The sequence below is a fragment of the Ostrea edulis genome, chromosome 1, assembly GCF_947568905.1.
Source record: "Ostrea edulis chromosome 1, xbOstEdul1.1, whole genome shotgun sequence".
Taxonomy (NCBI): domain Eukaryota; kingdom Metazoa; phylum Mollusca; class Bivalvia; order Ostreida; family Ostreidae; genus Ostrea; species Ostrea edulis.
In genome coordinates, this window is record NC_079164.1 from 77,719,946 (window position 1) to 77,735,755 (window position 15,810).

At 36.0% G+C, this 15,810-nt stretch overlaps 1 protein-coding gene across 1 annotated transcript in view; it reads left to right on the forward strand.

Moving 5' to 3' along the window:
• LOC125680285 (lactase/phlorizin hydrolase-like) overlaps window positions 1-15,810 on the forward strand; it is a 43,028-nt gene that overhangs the window by 13,983 nt on the left and 13,235 nt on the right. Inside the window, exons 3-19 of the mRNA XM_048919749.2 lie at window positions 1,197-1,327; window positions 1,467-1,724; window positions 1,798-1,984; window positions 2,087-2,329; window positions 2,414-2,543; window positions 2,665-2,849; window positions 3,220-3,549; window positions 9,605-9,735; window positions 10,108-10,552; window positions 10,655-10,894; window positions 10,984-11,110; window positions 11,230-11,414; window positions 11,578-11,907; window positions 14,052-14,182; window positions 14,306-14,563; window positions 14,713-14,896; window positions 15,491-15,733. Coding sequence (XP_048775706.2) covers window positions 1,197-1,327; window positions 1,467-1,724; window positions 1,798-1,984; window positions 2,087-2,329; window positions 2,414-2,543; window positions 2,665-2,849; window positions 3,220-3,549; window positions 9,605-9,735; window positions 10,108-10,552; window positions 10,655-10,894; window positions 10,984-11,110; window positions 11,230-11,414; window positions 11,578-11,907; window positions 14,052-14,182; window positions 14,306-14,563; window positions 14,713-14,896; window positions 15,491-15,733 — 3,738 coding nt within the window. The remainder of the gene's footprint in view (window positions 1-1,196; window positions 1,328-1,466; window positions 1,725-1,797; window positions 1,985-2,086; window positions 2,330-2,413; window positions 2,544-2,664; window positions 2,850-3,219; window positions 3,550-9,604; window positions 9,736-10,107; window positions 10,553-10,654; window positions 10,895-10,983; window positions 11,111-11,229; window positions 11,415-11,577; window positions 11,908-14,051; window positions 14,183-14,305; window positions 14,564-14,712; window positions 14,897-15,490; window positions 15,734-15,810) is intronic.

Here is a 15,810-nt window from a genome sequence, read left to right on the forward strand (position 1 = left end):
CACATTGATCTCTACATGCAACGGTACATACACATTGATCTCTACATGCAACGGTACATACACATTGATTTCTACATGCAACGGTACATACACATTGATCTCTACATACAACGGTACATACACATTGATCTCTACATACAACGGTACATACACATTGATCTCTACATACAACAGTACATACACATTGATCTCTACATACAACGGTACATACACATTGATCTCTACATACAACGGTACATACACATTGATCTCTACATACAACGGTACATACACATTGATCTCTACATACAACGGTACATACACATTGATATCTACATACAACGGTACATACACATTGATCTCTACATACAGCGGTACATACACATTGATATCTACATACAACGGTACATACACATTGATCTCTACATACAACGGTACATACACATTGATCTCTACATACAACGGTACATACACATTGATTTGCATATATGTTTCTTACTTGTAAGATGTACGTTTACATTTCCTGCATGAAGAAAAAAAAACCCAGTTAGAATACGATCAATTAATAATTAATGGGGATTTCAAGAAGTTGTTTAGCTTGTTTAATGACCAATATTTTAAAAAAAAAAAAGTAAATGTACTATAAAAGTATAAATTCTTTTGTATTACACGTTGAAAGTTTACTTCGGAAGGTCGATGTTAAGGGCTGGGTTTATTCTCACAGAGCTGAAATTATATTTTAAACTTTTAAATCGACTACCTGGGTGTATGTTTCCATCACGGTAGAGAAATAGATAAGATTGTTAATGATTATAGTTTATATACTTAAGTCTAGCTTATTTCTTCTTTGTGAAAACAACTGAATACACAAATACATTAGTATATAGTATTCATAAAAGTGTTTTCACCCTAACGCATACATTTGTCGTCGTTAGAAACGTCAATTCTTTCACTTCGGAGTTCCAAATGACAACTGAACGTTGAGTGAACGTTGAAAGCTTTGTAAACTGTGAACGGAGAGTGCATGATGAGCGAATGGGAAAGTAGAACGTTTCAGGGACTGTAGTACTTAAGATTCTGGTATTTGTTTGTCCAGCTTAGCGGTAACGTGTTTATCTTAGGTTCCACTTTAAGTAAGACTTCTACTACTTGATTTATCTTCAATGTGATTTTCTTTAAATCAGGTTATTCATTGTCTATTTCTGATTATATCGCAGGCAGAGGACCGAGCATCTGGGACACGTATTCACATATTAAAGGAAACATAGAAAATAATGACACTGGTGATGTGGCGTGTGACAGTTATCATAATTACCAACAAGATGTAGATCTTCTAAAAGAACTAGGGGTACACGAAACTTCTAAACAAAGTTGAGATTGTTTCTAAATTGTTTTGACACTGTTAGCAATTACTCCAAGACAAACCTATCACTCATGACATACGTGGAGAGTATTTCAATGACCTTCATTTTACCTATATTTTACAGGTTTCCCACTACAGATTTTCTATATCCTGGTCTCGTATTTACCCACTGGGCACCACAGAGATGTTAAACCAGCGCGGAGTGGACTATTATCACAGACTAATTAACGCACTGTTGGCGGCTAACATTGAACCAATGGTGACCCTCTATCACTGGGATCTACCACAAGCTCTGGAGGACGAAGGGGGATGGCTGAACGAATCTATCGTTCAGCATTTCCAAAATTACGCAGATCTATGTTTCAGAGAATATGGTTCGAAGGTAACTCATCTGCATATCGCAAACGTATAATAACCCAGTGATACACCACGTCTGACTCTTTTTGTGTTTGCAGGTCAAAGTCTGGATCACGTTTAACGAACCATGGATAATTTCTTGGAAAGGCTATGGTAGTGGCGAATTTGCGCCTGGTAAAAGCGACAGTCCTGGAACTCATCCTTACATTGCAACTCATAACATTCTAAAAGCACATGCAAAAGCCTACAGAACATACGAAACTAACTATAAAGCTAAACAAAATGGTACGCAACTGGGTATACATGATCAAAGTGATCAGTTAGACTCTACCTTTACTTTGAAGGGGTATTCTTACTCTTATAATACATTTCTTCTCATACTTGTAGGCACAGTTGGTATAGTGCTGAATATTCACTGGGCCGAACCTAAGAACTCGGATGACGCCAGTCACGTGACAGCCTCTGAGACAATGATGCAGTTTGACTTTGGATGGTTTGCCAATCCTATATTTGTGGACGGTTCATATCCCAACGTTATGGTCGAGAAAATAGGAAATAAAAGTGCAGCCCAGGGTCTTTCCTCCTCTAGACTTCCCGAATTCACAGACGACGAGAAAAAAGAGATCAAAGGTGACAATAATCACCCTGTTACTGTCTTCAAAGCAACCAGTAAAAGTCTACAATGCGAGATAATGCTTCATGTCATTTTTGTAGGGTCTGCGGATTTTGTCGGAATTAATTTTTACACATCTTCACAAGTATTTCCTTTTCAATTTCGTGTGGATGACGTCAGCTACCAATCAGACAAAGATGCCGATTTTGATCTGGACCCGAGCTGGCCGGGGTAATTTAGTTTTTGATGTTTTAGATGGAGAAGAAATCAGTACTGACTCAAGTGTACATGTATCGCAAAAGTTAGTACACACGCTAATATACACACATAAAATGATTTTCATGTTTCGTAGATCTGGATCAAGTTGGTTAAAGGTTACGCCATTCGCTATTCGAAAACAGCTGAAATGGATTAAAGACCGCTACAACAATGTCCCTGTGTACGTCACAGAAAATGGAGTGTCGGACAGAAACGGTTCACTAGTGGACATCCATCGAATTAATTATTACAGGGCATATATCAACGAAGTTTTGAAAGGTATATGGAGATTTTCCACTGTATGAGAACTGTCAAACGTTATAATCCATTGTCTAAGTAAGCAGCTCCGGTATCAGGGGCGGATCCAGGAAATTTTGAAAGGAGAGTTTTACCATTGGAATTAAAATGTAGCTATCCAAGGGGGTTTCCGCCCTCAATATGCGTTATTTTTAGCAAAATTTTCTTCCGAAAAAGAGGGGGGGGTCTGACCCCCCCCCCCCCCCCGGATGCCCATTTGGACCCATCACTGGGTATACCTTTTCAGAGTGTCCTACTTCACAAAAAACATGGTACTTCTACCAATCAATGAGATAGAATTATTTGTAAAATTGAATATATTTTCATCGTTTTGAATTTCTGACATTGGCAGCTATTAGGCGAGATGGATGTAATGTCTTGGGATACACAGCATGGTCTCTTCTGGATAACTTTGAGTGGAACAAAGGGTATGCTGAGAAGTTCGGATTGCATTATGTAGATTTCAATGACCCCAATAGGAAACGCACCCCAAAAGCGTCGGCAAGATTCTACAAACAAGTCATCGAGGAGAATGGTTTTAAACCTGGTTACCCTGGGAAGGGAGGGCGTGGACTTGCCCCGGAACACGAGGAGGGAATTTACTACGACTTGTTTCCTGAGGAATTTGTATGGAGCTCAGCCACAGCGGCTTATCAGGTGGAAGGAGCATGGAATGAAGCCGGTATGTGAACATTTTATCATGCGTATTGTTGACTTGGTATTTAGCGTGAACAATTTCTGCAGGAGAGTTAAGACAGTTACCGCTAGTGTCGTCTAGATGTTGCTTACCTTGCAGTACAAATACCCATGCACAATTATGTATCATCTTAGAGGATGATAACTTATGTTAAAAACATTTAAGATATAGTAAGCGATGTTACATATAAAATGCTCATATGAAATATGGTATTTATATTTATAAACCCGTCATCAAATGCATGTATATTCCTTGATTTGTAGAAGTTCGTTTTGCATACCTGATTTACCTTTCTAACGTTTTATTACAGTGGTGACGTCATACACTAGCAGTCACACTTACAATACTTAGCTGATTAGAACAAAATAGGATATCTAGCATGTTAATTGATTTGATTTTCTATTACAGCGAATTTTTTGTTATCGTAAACTAATCAAATTATCTCCCGGCATCGCGACAATCTAGTGTTACGTACGAGAGTTTGCTTCGTTAGTTCAAGTCTAGCTGCAATGATGTAGCCCTCTCCGATCTTTTTGGGGGGGAGAGGGCTACAACTCCTTAGGATCTCCGTAATGGTACAAATGCGGGAGTGATTAACTCCCGCAACATTTTCGATCATTCTAAACATTTGCTGATTTTCTTTACGTAAATAAAATGATATTCTATATTTCTTAGTCAATGTATAAATGTACAACCAGCAATTTACGATTTGTAAGGATCTATTCTACCGTTTTCAACAATTTCGATATATTATAATTTATCGATTCATATTTGTGCGCAATGTTTTATGTAATGAAGTTTCAACTTCCGATTGTCAAGTTATTTGCATATGCCATATAGTATTTACATCAATGGACAAGTACGGATCGTCGGTATCAAAAAGCTTTAGATTTAATATCAAGTTAAAAAACGAACAGCAGAGTGTAAATTCTATTTGCAACCATATGATTTTCCTTTCTTTGACGGATTGGCTCGAGTAACTACATTTTCGCGCAGATTGTCAATGTTTAAGTTTTTCAGTAGATCCACCTACGAGATCTCGCGAAAATAAGCATGGCGGAGCAGACGAATAATTTTGCATGCTGTACATGATGTTTAATGAAAAACATCTTCATTAGACATGCCCGAGCAAAAAGTTGGTACTCTTTTTGGTGTAAATAACATTTGAGAGTAATACATGGGTCTTATCATCGGTTACTCATAAAATTATTTTGCCCCATTACGGTGATCCTATGAATTGTAGCCCTATCCCGAAAACGCCAGAATTAAAATATCGGATAGGGCTACATTTTTGCAACTAGTTCAAGCCCTGCTCATGCCATGACTGTGACAAACCTAAAATCTTAATCTATGCAGTGACCGGCATTCAGAAGTGAGCTTAGTGGATGTGACCTTCAAAAACAGAAGTCCTGTGTCACAGCAGTCGTTGGCACGTTGTATAAAAACTCCCATGTCCTGATCTCTAGATTAATAGTACTTCACTTATAGCTAGTGACGTTTCAGTATGAAAGAAAAATCTCCAAAGGGGCGTAAAACAAAACAAAAAATCCCCTCACATCAAAGATGTTGCGAAATTTATAGATGAATGATGTCATAGAATAATTGCCCTGTGTATGTGTATTAACGTATCATCTGTTTACGCTTGTTAGTTGGCTTATATTGTATATACAATTATATTACCATGTTTTTGTCTTTGATTATCTCCACAAATTACAAATGATATCCATTTCCTCATGAATGCGTTGTAATCATAAACAAAGAGTGAATACAGATGAATACAGTGCGTCTATCTGAACGGCTGGGAATTCCGACAAATATAAAGTAGAATAATGTATATATAACAAGTAAACTTCATTATTGAAAATTAAGGAGGGTGTGCATTACCAATGCACTTTATGAAGTATGCCGGCATGGAGTGTCGCAGTTCATATTTCATGTATTTTCAAAAGTGAAATTTATTTCTTATATGTACTCCCTTACATTAATGGTGAACATAAAGTCCCAGTAATGAAAAATCGAATAAATATATCAATATATTCGTTTGATATTTCTATATGGAAGGTGTTATTGTGATAAGTATATTTTGACAGAATGTTGTTCAAATCACAATGCATCAGGTGTTTTGCACCCTGAGAGACATTTCAGTTCAATGACTTTCCTCTACTGTCGGGTATTATTTAGAATGACTGTCTTGTTTAAATAAATTCTCATCATCAAAACATGTGTGTTTACTCGTCAAACCTATTCATACTTCATCTCATAGAAACTAAAGAATTTTGCGGCCAAAAAGTAGATCAAGCCCAAAACATGTTTGCTATATCATGTTACAACGCATATATGCGAGTTTTTCACATCACCGTGGGGTTCCAAATGTTCCAGGGTTGATATATATCACTCATGGACAGATCGCTGCAAGATGAACAAAGGTTTTTTTCTGCGCACATAGCTCCTCTGTTGGTGGGATTTAGGTAATCTGATAAGAGCCTATACGGTTGTCTGTCTTATTAAGCGTTAAATAAGTACACGTTTGTCGTCGTCAGACTTTTTATTGCATTAAGAATATCCCCTGGTGTCTCTATATGATACGTGGATTTAATGTAGGGAGTACAATGTAACAATCACCGAAGTATGATGTCTACTAATGGTTGTACAATGATAACTCAATGAATAATGATAAACAATGAGATACAATTTGCAGTGATCGCAGTGGCCTTATTTATAAGACGGTCCATTCGCGATCGGGCTCGGTTCTGTATTCTGGTACCACGTCAATCCTAGGACATTTAACATAGTGCCTGTTCCTTCGCTTACTGCCTGACCTTCAAAGCAAAAGTCACAGGTCTTTCGATCCTTAAAGAGGTTCGCAAATTAGTTTTGTAGTATTGTAAAAAAAAAAAATTTGGGAAGTGTAATTTTTATTTCTACATTGAAGGAGAATTAGGATACCAATTTAAAAAACTGGGGTCATAGTGCTTGTTATTGAGCTACAGTGTTTTATACTTCACCTTTTTGCACTTAAAATTTACTCCAGATTTATTTGTTTAAACTTGATTTGTCTGTTGGTGTCAACAAAACATAAGCATCATTATATAAAATAGATATAATATAATTATGTCTTCTAATATATTTTATAAACACACGCAAAATATAAAATAGTACACACTTTGCTGTGCTTATATAATTATGAATATTTCATTTTCTAACCTAAATTTCTACTGAAAAGTGCATTAGAAATATAACACAATAGCAAAAGATTAACCCAACACGCAGTAAGCAAATAACTCTTTAAATAAAATGTTATACATATTCACCATAAAAAACGACTTTTAGATACTATTGATTAGTTTATATCAGTACTAATTGTATCAATGTTGATTAGTCAAATGCCACTTGCAAAAAGGACAATCAAATGCGACATGTATGTATACACGATTTGTTTCATGTAGGAATCATCCATTAGAATGTATCCTGCAACAAATGTTAGAGATGGAAATTAATTCTTTGTTGCAAGGTTTTATATTTCAATGTTTGAAATTTTATACATTATTAGAACAAAACGGTTTCTTACTTAGACTTGTCAGTTGTACAATAAAGGCAGATTGGACTGTATTTCACGCTACGTTTTTATAGAAACTATGGCGATTTTGAATTATGTAGAAAATAAATATTTGCCTTTAGTTTGAAATATGACCCTTTGTGGTAAGATATATTTCACTATTTTATTACACAAAGGACAGGTAAAGCAAAGAAGTAGGTACAGTTTCTAAAGTCATTTGGCCCAAAATATCGATGATTTCACTTGGAGCACAAACCCTGGCATTCAAATAAGGAATATATTAACAAACCCAAAATCCGCTCAGTTTGATCAGCAAAATGATTTGTGTCATATGACAAGAGCTAGATGTTAGCAAAAATTTGCAAAAAATGCCATTTTCAATGAAAATATCCACAAATTCAGGTGGTTTTACTTTCAGAAAACATACAGCGCATACGTCGAGCAAATTCATGTTCAAGTATGTTTTTCATCTTAAAACAATACACAATATATATCATTTTCATTTTGCTCGACAAATGCGCACATCTTTTCCTGAGCAATAATCTGTATGATATTTGACAATTTTCAGGCTTATTTTGAAAAACGGGCGGGAAATGTCTTATTCATAATGTCACAATGCTATCCAATTAGGAATATCATTCTGATTTTGTTGACATAGTATACCTGGCATATATTTTTTACTTTCTTAAAACGCTGGTTAAGGTTAATTCCAGACACATTTTATAGAGAGAAAAGTTTTGGGCCTTTTTATGTATATAATCGTACCTTGAAACTTAATAAGATACAGATTATCTATTCCCAGAGAGCAGTAGTTTAAGAGGGATGATTCATCTGATGAAAGGTGAAGATAACGAACAGTGATCAATCTCATAAATCCCACACGTAGTACAAATTAGATATGAATATCCACCATTATTTTCATACAACCTTTATAGATTAGTATAAGATGATACATCGCATATTTAGAAAAAATAAAATAACGAATATTGATCAATCTCATAAATCCCATAAGGAATACAAAGTAGATATGAATATCAACCATTATTTTCATAAGATGATACAACGCATATTTAGAAGGAAAAAAAAATAACGAATATTGATCAATCTCATAAATCCTATAAAAATGAATTAAGATACGAATTTTCTAAAATTCCTGGTGAACAAGTAAAGACAAAGAACAGCGAACAATCTCATGAATCCCTGTACAAAGCAACATTTAGAGAAAGGATATATATGTACCAGAGGTGAGATGATGAGCCTTAAAGGAGTAAGCATCCCTGTTGACCGGTCACATCCACCGTGAACTCTATATCTTAAAAGCAGGTGAACGGAATATAAGCCATAATGAGTATGCAAAGGACGGTCTGACAATTGATATGAAACGCGTCAGACAACATTCGAACCAGCGAAAACTTGTATTTGCAAATAAGATCATTACATATATATCGATCATAGAATTTGCAAAATGCCGACTTCAAACGAGACTGTTGAACTCCCTGTAACATTTTATTAATTGTCAGTAGCTTGATTAAAAAAGAAGATCACCGCCGTGAACCCCCATCTTGATTAGGTAAACAGAGTAATCCGTAGTTGAAATCAGTATGAAGAGAACGGCCTAACAATTGGTATGAAACACGTCAGATGGCTTTTGTTTGGAATCAAAAATTCTTTGGAAACACGTTGTTGGATTCTATCTAGAAGATAACTAACCAACACAGATGTACATTTAATTTCTGTATTTTATGGCTTTAAAATTTATAAATGTAAAAGCTATTGTAAAATCGTACAAGTTGATGAAACAAGTGATGTATAAATACTGCTATTAAACAATACATTTAGATCGCAGTGTCTCGTTCTATAAGCATTGCATAGATCCAAGGAAAGGAAATTACCAAAAAGCCTTGTCTCTAAACTGGAATTATACTGTATCTACCACGAGCCTTCATAAGTTCGAATCAATCTTCTGGGGGTAGAGTATCTCAGTTGAAGAATAAGAGGTTTATTTCCTAGGATTTATATATATATTCACAATGGATTATGAAATTTTATATTCAATATTTATAGCATATGTAATCATATGAATTATAAATATTGTACTTTTATTGATCTGAAACTATAAACTGCTAAAGATATATCTATGTACAATGTGTATTGGAGATCAATTCCTTTATAATTGAATATATACCTAGTTCGTCATAGTTAAACTATAAAATGAGGCATGTGTACAATCCAGTGAATTCTTAACACACCAGGTGAAGACTAAGGGGGTCTCAGGGGAGACTTTGCACCGATTGATGAACATATGTAATTTGAAAATAAAAAAATAATTGGGAAAATATATCTAAGGTTCTTTGTTCTTCATAATCTACACGAAAAGCCAAATTTTGTGTCGTTTACAATCTCTTCGGGTGATGATATTGGTAGGATTACCTAGGTACGAATTGTTTTTCATCCAATATACGTGTGCGTTGTACAAACTTTCAGGAAAAGGGCCGAGTATCTGGGATGTAAAAGCTCATGAAAAAGATTACATCAACAACAATGACAATGGTGACGTGGCATGCGACAGTTACCATAGATACAAGGAGGATGTCCGTCTGTTGAAGGACTTAGGGGTAATTATACAAATGTACATCATAAGGTTAAATAAATGAATACTGTACTTCACAGAAACAAGACATATATTAAGGTTCTGTACAGAGTGTTTAGTTCTTCCATGCTTTCCAGCAGCATTACTATAATTGCACTTTAGTCTCACATCTGCAGCAAATGCCATCCTGAAGCAGAGGAGAGTACCGGAATAATGGAAAGGAGTGGCTAAAATGCTTTGATTTTAGTGTCAGTGGAAACGACACCGTTTTGCAAACGACTTATAACCTATGCTAATACTTGACTAAATGATATATTGAAATTTATTATCTTATTAACATGATTTCATTCTAAAATGAAAACGAAGCCAGTTTAATTCTTATATGATGCTTTTGTAGGTTTCGCACTATCGATTCTCTATCTCGTGGCCACGTATCTTTCCTAACGGCACAAAAGAAAGTAAAAATGAAAAGGGTGTGCAGTATTATCACAACCTTATAAATGAACTGCAAAAGGCAAAAATAAAACCAATGATTACCTTGTACCATTGGGATCTGCCCCAGGCCCTAGAGGAGAACGAGGGAGGGTGGATGAACGAGTCCATCGTTAACCGCTTCCGCGACTACGCCGACTTCTGCTTCAAGGAGTACGGGGACAAAGTCAAGTTGTGGTTAACATTTAACGAACCCTGGATAGTATCCTGGCTGGGGTACGGTGTGGCAAGTTTTGCGCCAAATAAATACGGACCGGGAACAAATACGTACATTGTGTCACACAACCTTATAAAGTCACATGTAGCAGTGTACCATCTTTACAATGACACTTACAAAGGGACACAAGGAGGTTAAGTACACGTATCTATTTCACCAGTAACCGTGTTATATCAACGAAGAAATATTCTTCCTTAACTTGTGTAACTTTATTGTCAATTTGTATTTGAAATAGGAGCTGTTGGGATCACTTTAAACGTTGGCTGGGCGGAACCCGAAGATCCCTACAATCCCGATCACCTAGAGGCCTCCGAAAGGGATATACTTTTCAACTTTGGATGGTTTGCTCATCCCGTTGTGCATGGCAACTATCCGCAAGTTATGATTGATAGAGTTCGAGAGAAAAGTAGACTACAAAAACTTAATGAAAGTAGACTTCCAGAATTTACCAAAGAAGAGCAGCGATCTATGAAAGGTTTTCTAAGCGAATCTTTAAAACAGACTATATATTTAACTTGAAGATAGGTAATTAATTTACTAATTGGATGATTGTATTTAAAACAGGTGCTACTGATTTTTTGGGGATGAACTTCTATACCTCTAGCATTGTCTATCCAAATGACGTCAGACTTGATATCAGCTATGACGCGGATAAAGGAACCGGGGGTAAATCAGATCCATCTTGGGTCGGGTTAGTAAGATTATAGCACGAAAGTAACTTAAACCAAAACACGTTTTACAAAACGAAACCGTGTGTAGATTTTACAATGATGCATATATTAATGAACTTGTGCTCTCTTTGTTAAATAGATCTGGTTCTGGATGGTTGAAAGTAACTCCGTTTGGCCTACGAAAAATGTTGAACTGGGTAAATGTGCACTACAACAATATGCCCGTGTACGTCACTGAGAATGGTATATCGGACAAAAACGGATCTCTGACGGATTTCCATAGGATTCATTATTATAGAACCTATATAAACGAGATGCTAAAGGGTAATCATCTGCTGTTGTTTCATTCTTTATTTATCTTTTTACTAACACAGAAGACAGACACTTAAGAAAAGTTTAAACATACAAGTTTTTGTAGATATGACTTTGATGAAAAAATAAGAGATCAGTTTCTTTGGTGATCAGGCTTTTATCTTTTAATTTTTAGCTATTAAGCTGGATGGGTGCAATGTGAAAGGATACACCGCGTGGTCTTTGATGGATAATCTGGAATGGCGGTCGGGATACTCAGAACGTTTCGGACTTCATTATGTTGATTTCAACGATAAAAACAGGACAAGAACTCCGAAGGCGTCAGCTCGATTTTACAAACAACTGATCGCTGAAAATGGTTTCAAACCGGGATATTCAAGCATCGGAGGGCGCGGCACAGCTCCCGCGTTAGAGAGCGAGTTTTTTTATGACACTTTTCCTGAGGATTTTGTCTGGAGCACAGCTACTGCTGCATATCAAGTAGAGGGAGCATGGAATGAAGATGGTAATTATAAATGAATTGAAAGGTTAAGGGGTCATGTATATCAATAACATTACAGAATAAATGTAAACCATTACCAAATCTAGTTTTTAATGAAATTCGACTTATTCAAGTTGTTTTCAATCTTATCTGGTATTGCATTAAATAATTGAACATTTAGATATGTAGAAGAAATTCATCTCTTTACGTGTTAGTCATATAGAAGAAGAAGGTCTCTGCCGAAATTGTAAATTTCCTGATCCCTGGGTTAGAGGTTTTTCCTGCAGGGCAGCGCCAGACTTGGCATATAGTGTTATGTGTAAATCATTAAATAACGTCTTCTTTAATGCAATTTATACTAAATTGAAACTGAATGGATAGAAACTTGTGCATTCAAAATTGTTCATTTGATTATTCCAAGAATGGGGGATTTAGTACCAGAATGGGGCCAACATTTTCAAAGTGATTAAACGTCTTTATCATGAAAAGTGAAGATAGCGAACAGTGATCAATCTCATAACTCCTATAAACAATACAAAATAGAGAGTTGGGCGAACACGGACCCCTGGATATACCAGAGGTGGGATCAGGAGTAAGAATCCCCTGTTGACTGGTCACACCCGCCGTGAGCCCTATATCTTGATCAGGTAAACGGAGCTATCCGCAGTCGAAATCAGTGTGCCAAGAATGGCCTGACACGGCATCATCTTGATGATATATAAGAAAGACTATCGAATTTCCTTTCCATTCAAAATTTCAGTCCTTTGTACAAGTTACATAGCGTACCAATGAATTCAGGATTGCAAAAAACTTGAACATAATTAAGATTTTCTAATTTGGTCCATACTCTTCAATTATGTTTTTTGTATATCATATCTTCTTCGTCAGATAACTTTAGTCCAGTAGAATTAAAGAGAATAATATTTGTTAAGCAGAGTGAATCCATTAAAACTTAGATAGAATGTCTAGGTACATTTGTATGTAGAAATACCCATCCCATATCATTCCTAACTATGGAGGAAGCATAACAAATCATGCTCAACCGTTCGTAAGACTACATAGAGCATATCATTTTATTTGTGAAACGTAAATCATTTTTGTATCAAATTTCAGGTTATCTTAAATCGTAAATAACGATGGTCTTGAGGAACTTACAAATTGCATAAGATTCTTTTTTTTTTTTTTTAAATTGTACGATATTACAAAAGCTCACGTGACGAATAGCTGATCTGCGGAGAAGTGTATATTTGTTAGGTAGGGCTTATTTACACATACCTGTCAACTGCATTCTGTGATATTTAGGGTTAATACATAGCTCTGACAATTTCATTTGTGTTTGCAGTGCAAGTCAAAAACCGTGTTACTCAGTATGTAATTTCGAGATGTTTAAAAAATCGTCAATCTTTTGCACAGTACCCTATTGTGGCGCTGCAATTTTACCATCTCTATGATTAAGTTGACCCACAATGCTCGTAGAGCTTCTCCTTCAATTATTTACTTATATTTTATCGTTATGAAAATTGTACTGTTCATTTACATGTACTTGTAAATTGGATAACTTTTAAAGAACGACCAATCAATCAATAAAGCACTCACCTTATTTTCACAAACTTTGCCTATACGGAGAATGGGGAAACGTAACCATGTTAACATTCATTTATTTACGAATGAAAAATACATGTGCAGAGTGATATACATCTTACGAACCTGGAGAATTGACTCTTTCTAATATTGCTTTTAAAAATGTTATCTAAAAAAAACATGTAAGCACAGCATTTTAAAATGGATCGATTGACTGGAGTATTACGTCCTTTGGTAATTGTTAAGTTGTTTAGAGACGCCAAAGGCTTTAGGAGAAGTGCCACCAAATTAGAACTAGGAAAAAGTGAAGTAAAGAACAGTGATCAATCTCATAAATTCTGTAAAGAAGAGTAGGGCAAGCACGGACCCCTGTACACACCAGAGGTGAGAGCACACTATGTACTGTATGCACTCAGGGTCATTTAGTACTGAGGGTTCTTTATTATGCCGAAGACTAAAAAAACCTAATACGTAGCGCTTGGCGAAGGAACAGTCGCTACCGTTTTGAAAAAAGTGGCTTTGGATCTAGCCTGATTTAGGAATGTATACTGTATGGCTAAGGATGAAAAATGCTTTTTATGATTCAGGTCGAGGACCAAGCATCTGGGATACATTTGCTCATAAACCTAATGTGATGGACAACAACGCAACAGGCGATATAGCATGCGATAGCTACCACAAGTATGAAAAAGATGTGCAATTACTTAAAAATCTTGGGGTATGATTTTCAATTTTCAAAAAGTATTGTGCACTAATTTGTTTTCCGGTTGTGGATGATATATATTTTCTCAGTAATGGTAACACGAATTGCTAAATGAACATCTCACCTAATTAACTACAGGTATCACACTATCGATTCTCCATCTCGTGGTCCAGAGTTCTACCAGACGGAACGACCTCATATGTTAACGAGCGAGGAGTACAATATTATAACAACTTGATTAATGAGTTACTTAGAAATAATATCCAGCCAATGGTGACTTTGTACCACTGGGATCTACCCCAGGCTCTTGAAAATAAGGGCGGGTGGCTCAATGAAACAATGGTGGATTATTTCCAGCGTTATGCTGAATTTTGCTTCAAGAGGTTTGGAGATAGGGTAAGCAATACGTAAAGGAGTCAATTCGTAGTTCTATCGATCGGTGAAATATTAAGACAAATAGTTATCAATGATAAACGTATCCATCAATTGTACCAAACACTTTCTTCTAAGTTTTCTCTAATGCTAATGTTGATTTATATTTAAAGGTGAAGTTATGGATATCTTTCAATGAACCATGGATTGTATCTTGGCTTGGATACGGTGTATCTACGTTTGCCCCGGCCAAATGGGGACCAGGAACCAACACTTACATCGTTTCTCACAACCTAATAAAATCACACGCCAAGGCATTTCATACTTATAATGATACTTACCGAGCTACGCAGAATGGTGAGCGCCACAATTCTTCAGATAAACAGTTGGAATTTTTCCTACCTCTCTTAGAATGGTGCTTTTGTTTAAAGTTGTTGGTCTTTTCATTAGTCTGTTTGTCTGCAAAAACTTTAACCACCATCGACATTGCAGTTTGACATACTTTTGAAAAAAAAAACCCATTAGTACCAAAACGTTTGATCTCATGACCCAAACAAAGGACTGTGATCTACTTTTGAAAAACTTTACTTTGGTCATCACTATTTGAGTGGTTAGTCATAGGACTTTCATAATCTGCACCTCTGGTATGTCCAGGGTTCCGTGTTTGCGCAACCCTCTATTTTGTATTGCTTATAGAAGTTATGAGATTGACCAGTGATCACTGTTCATTATCTTCACCTTTCATATCATAATTGCATGTAATTTAAGTACAAAGATACAACCTGTGGACGAAAATTCCCCCAATTCATATACTTTTCACACTTCTACCATCATAGAATTTCGGAAGGTTTGGTAATTGCAAAACAACTTATTACCATCTACAGAAATGCTGATTTGGATATAAATCATGCCACTAATGTAAAGACATCTACGTGTAATTTGTGTCTTCAGGTCAGTTTGGAATAACATTGAATGTTGGGTGGTCAGAGCCGGATGATCCTTTTAATCCGGATCACTTGGAAGCCTCAGAACGGGCGCTGCAATTCGACTTTGGGTGGTTTGCTCACCCAATTGTTATCGATGGAAACTATCCACAGGTGATGCTTGATAAAGTTGCATACAAAAGCAAGATTCAAAATTATTCAAGCACCAGACTAACACCATTCACAGAAGAGGAGCAACGTTTGATCAAAGGTAAGAAGAACCAGTAACATTGTTTGACATTCATAGAACTGTTAAAGTCTACTGATTCTGATCCAGTGTGATTTCTG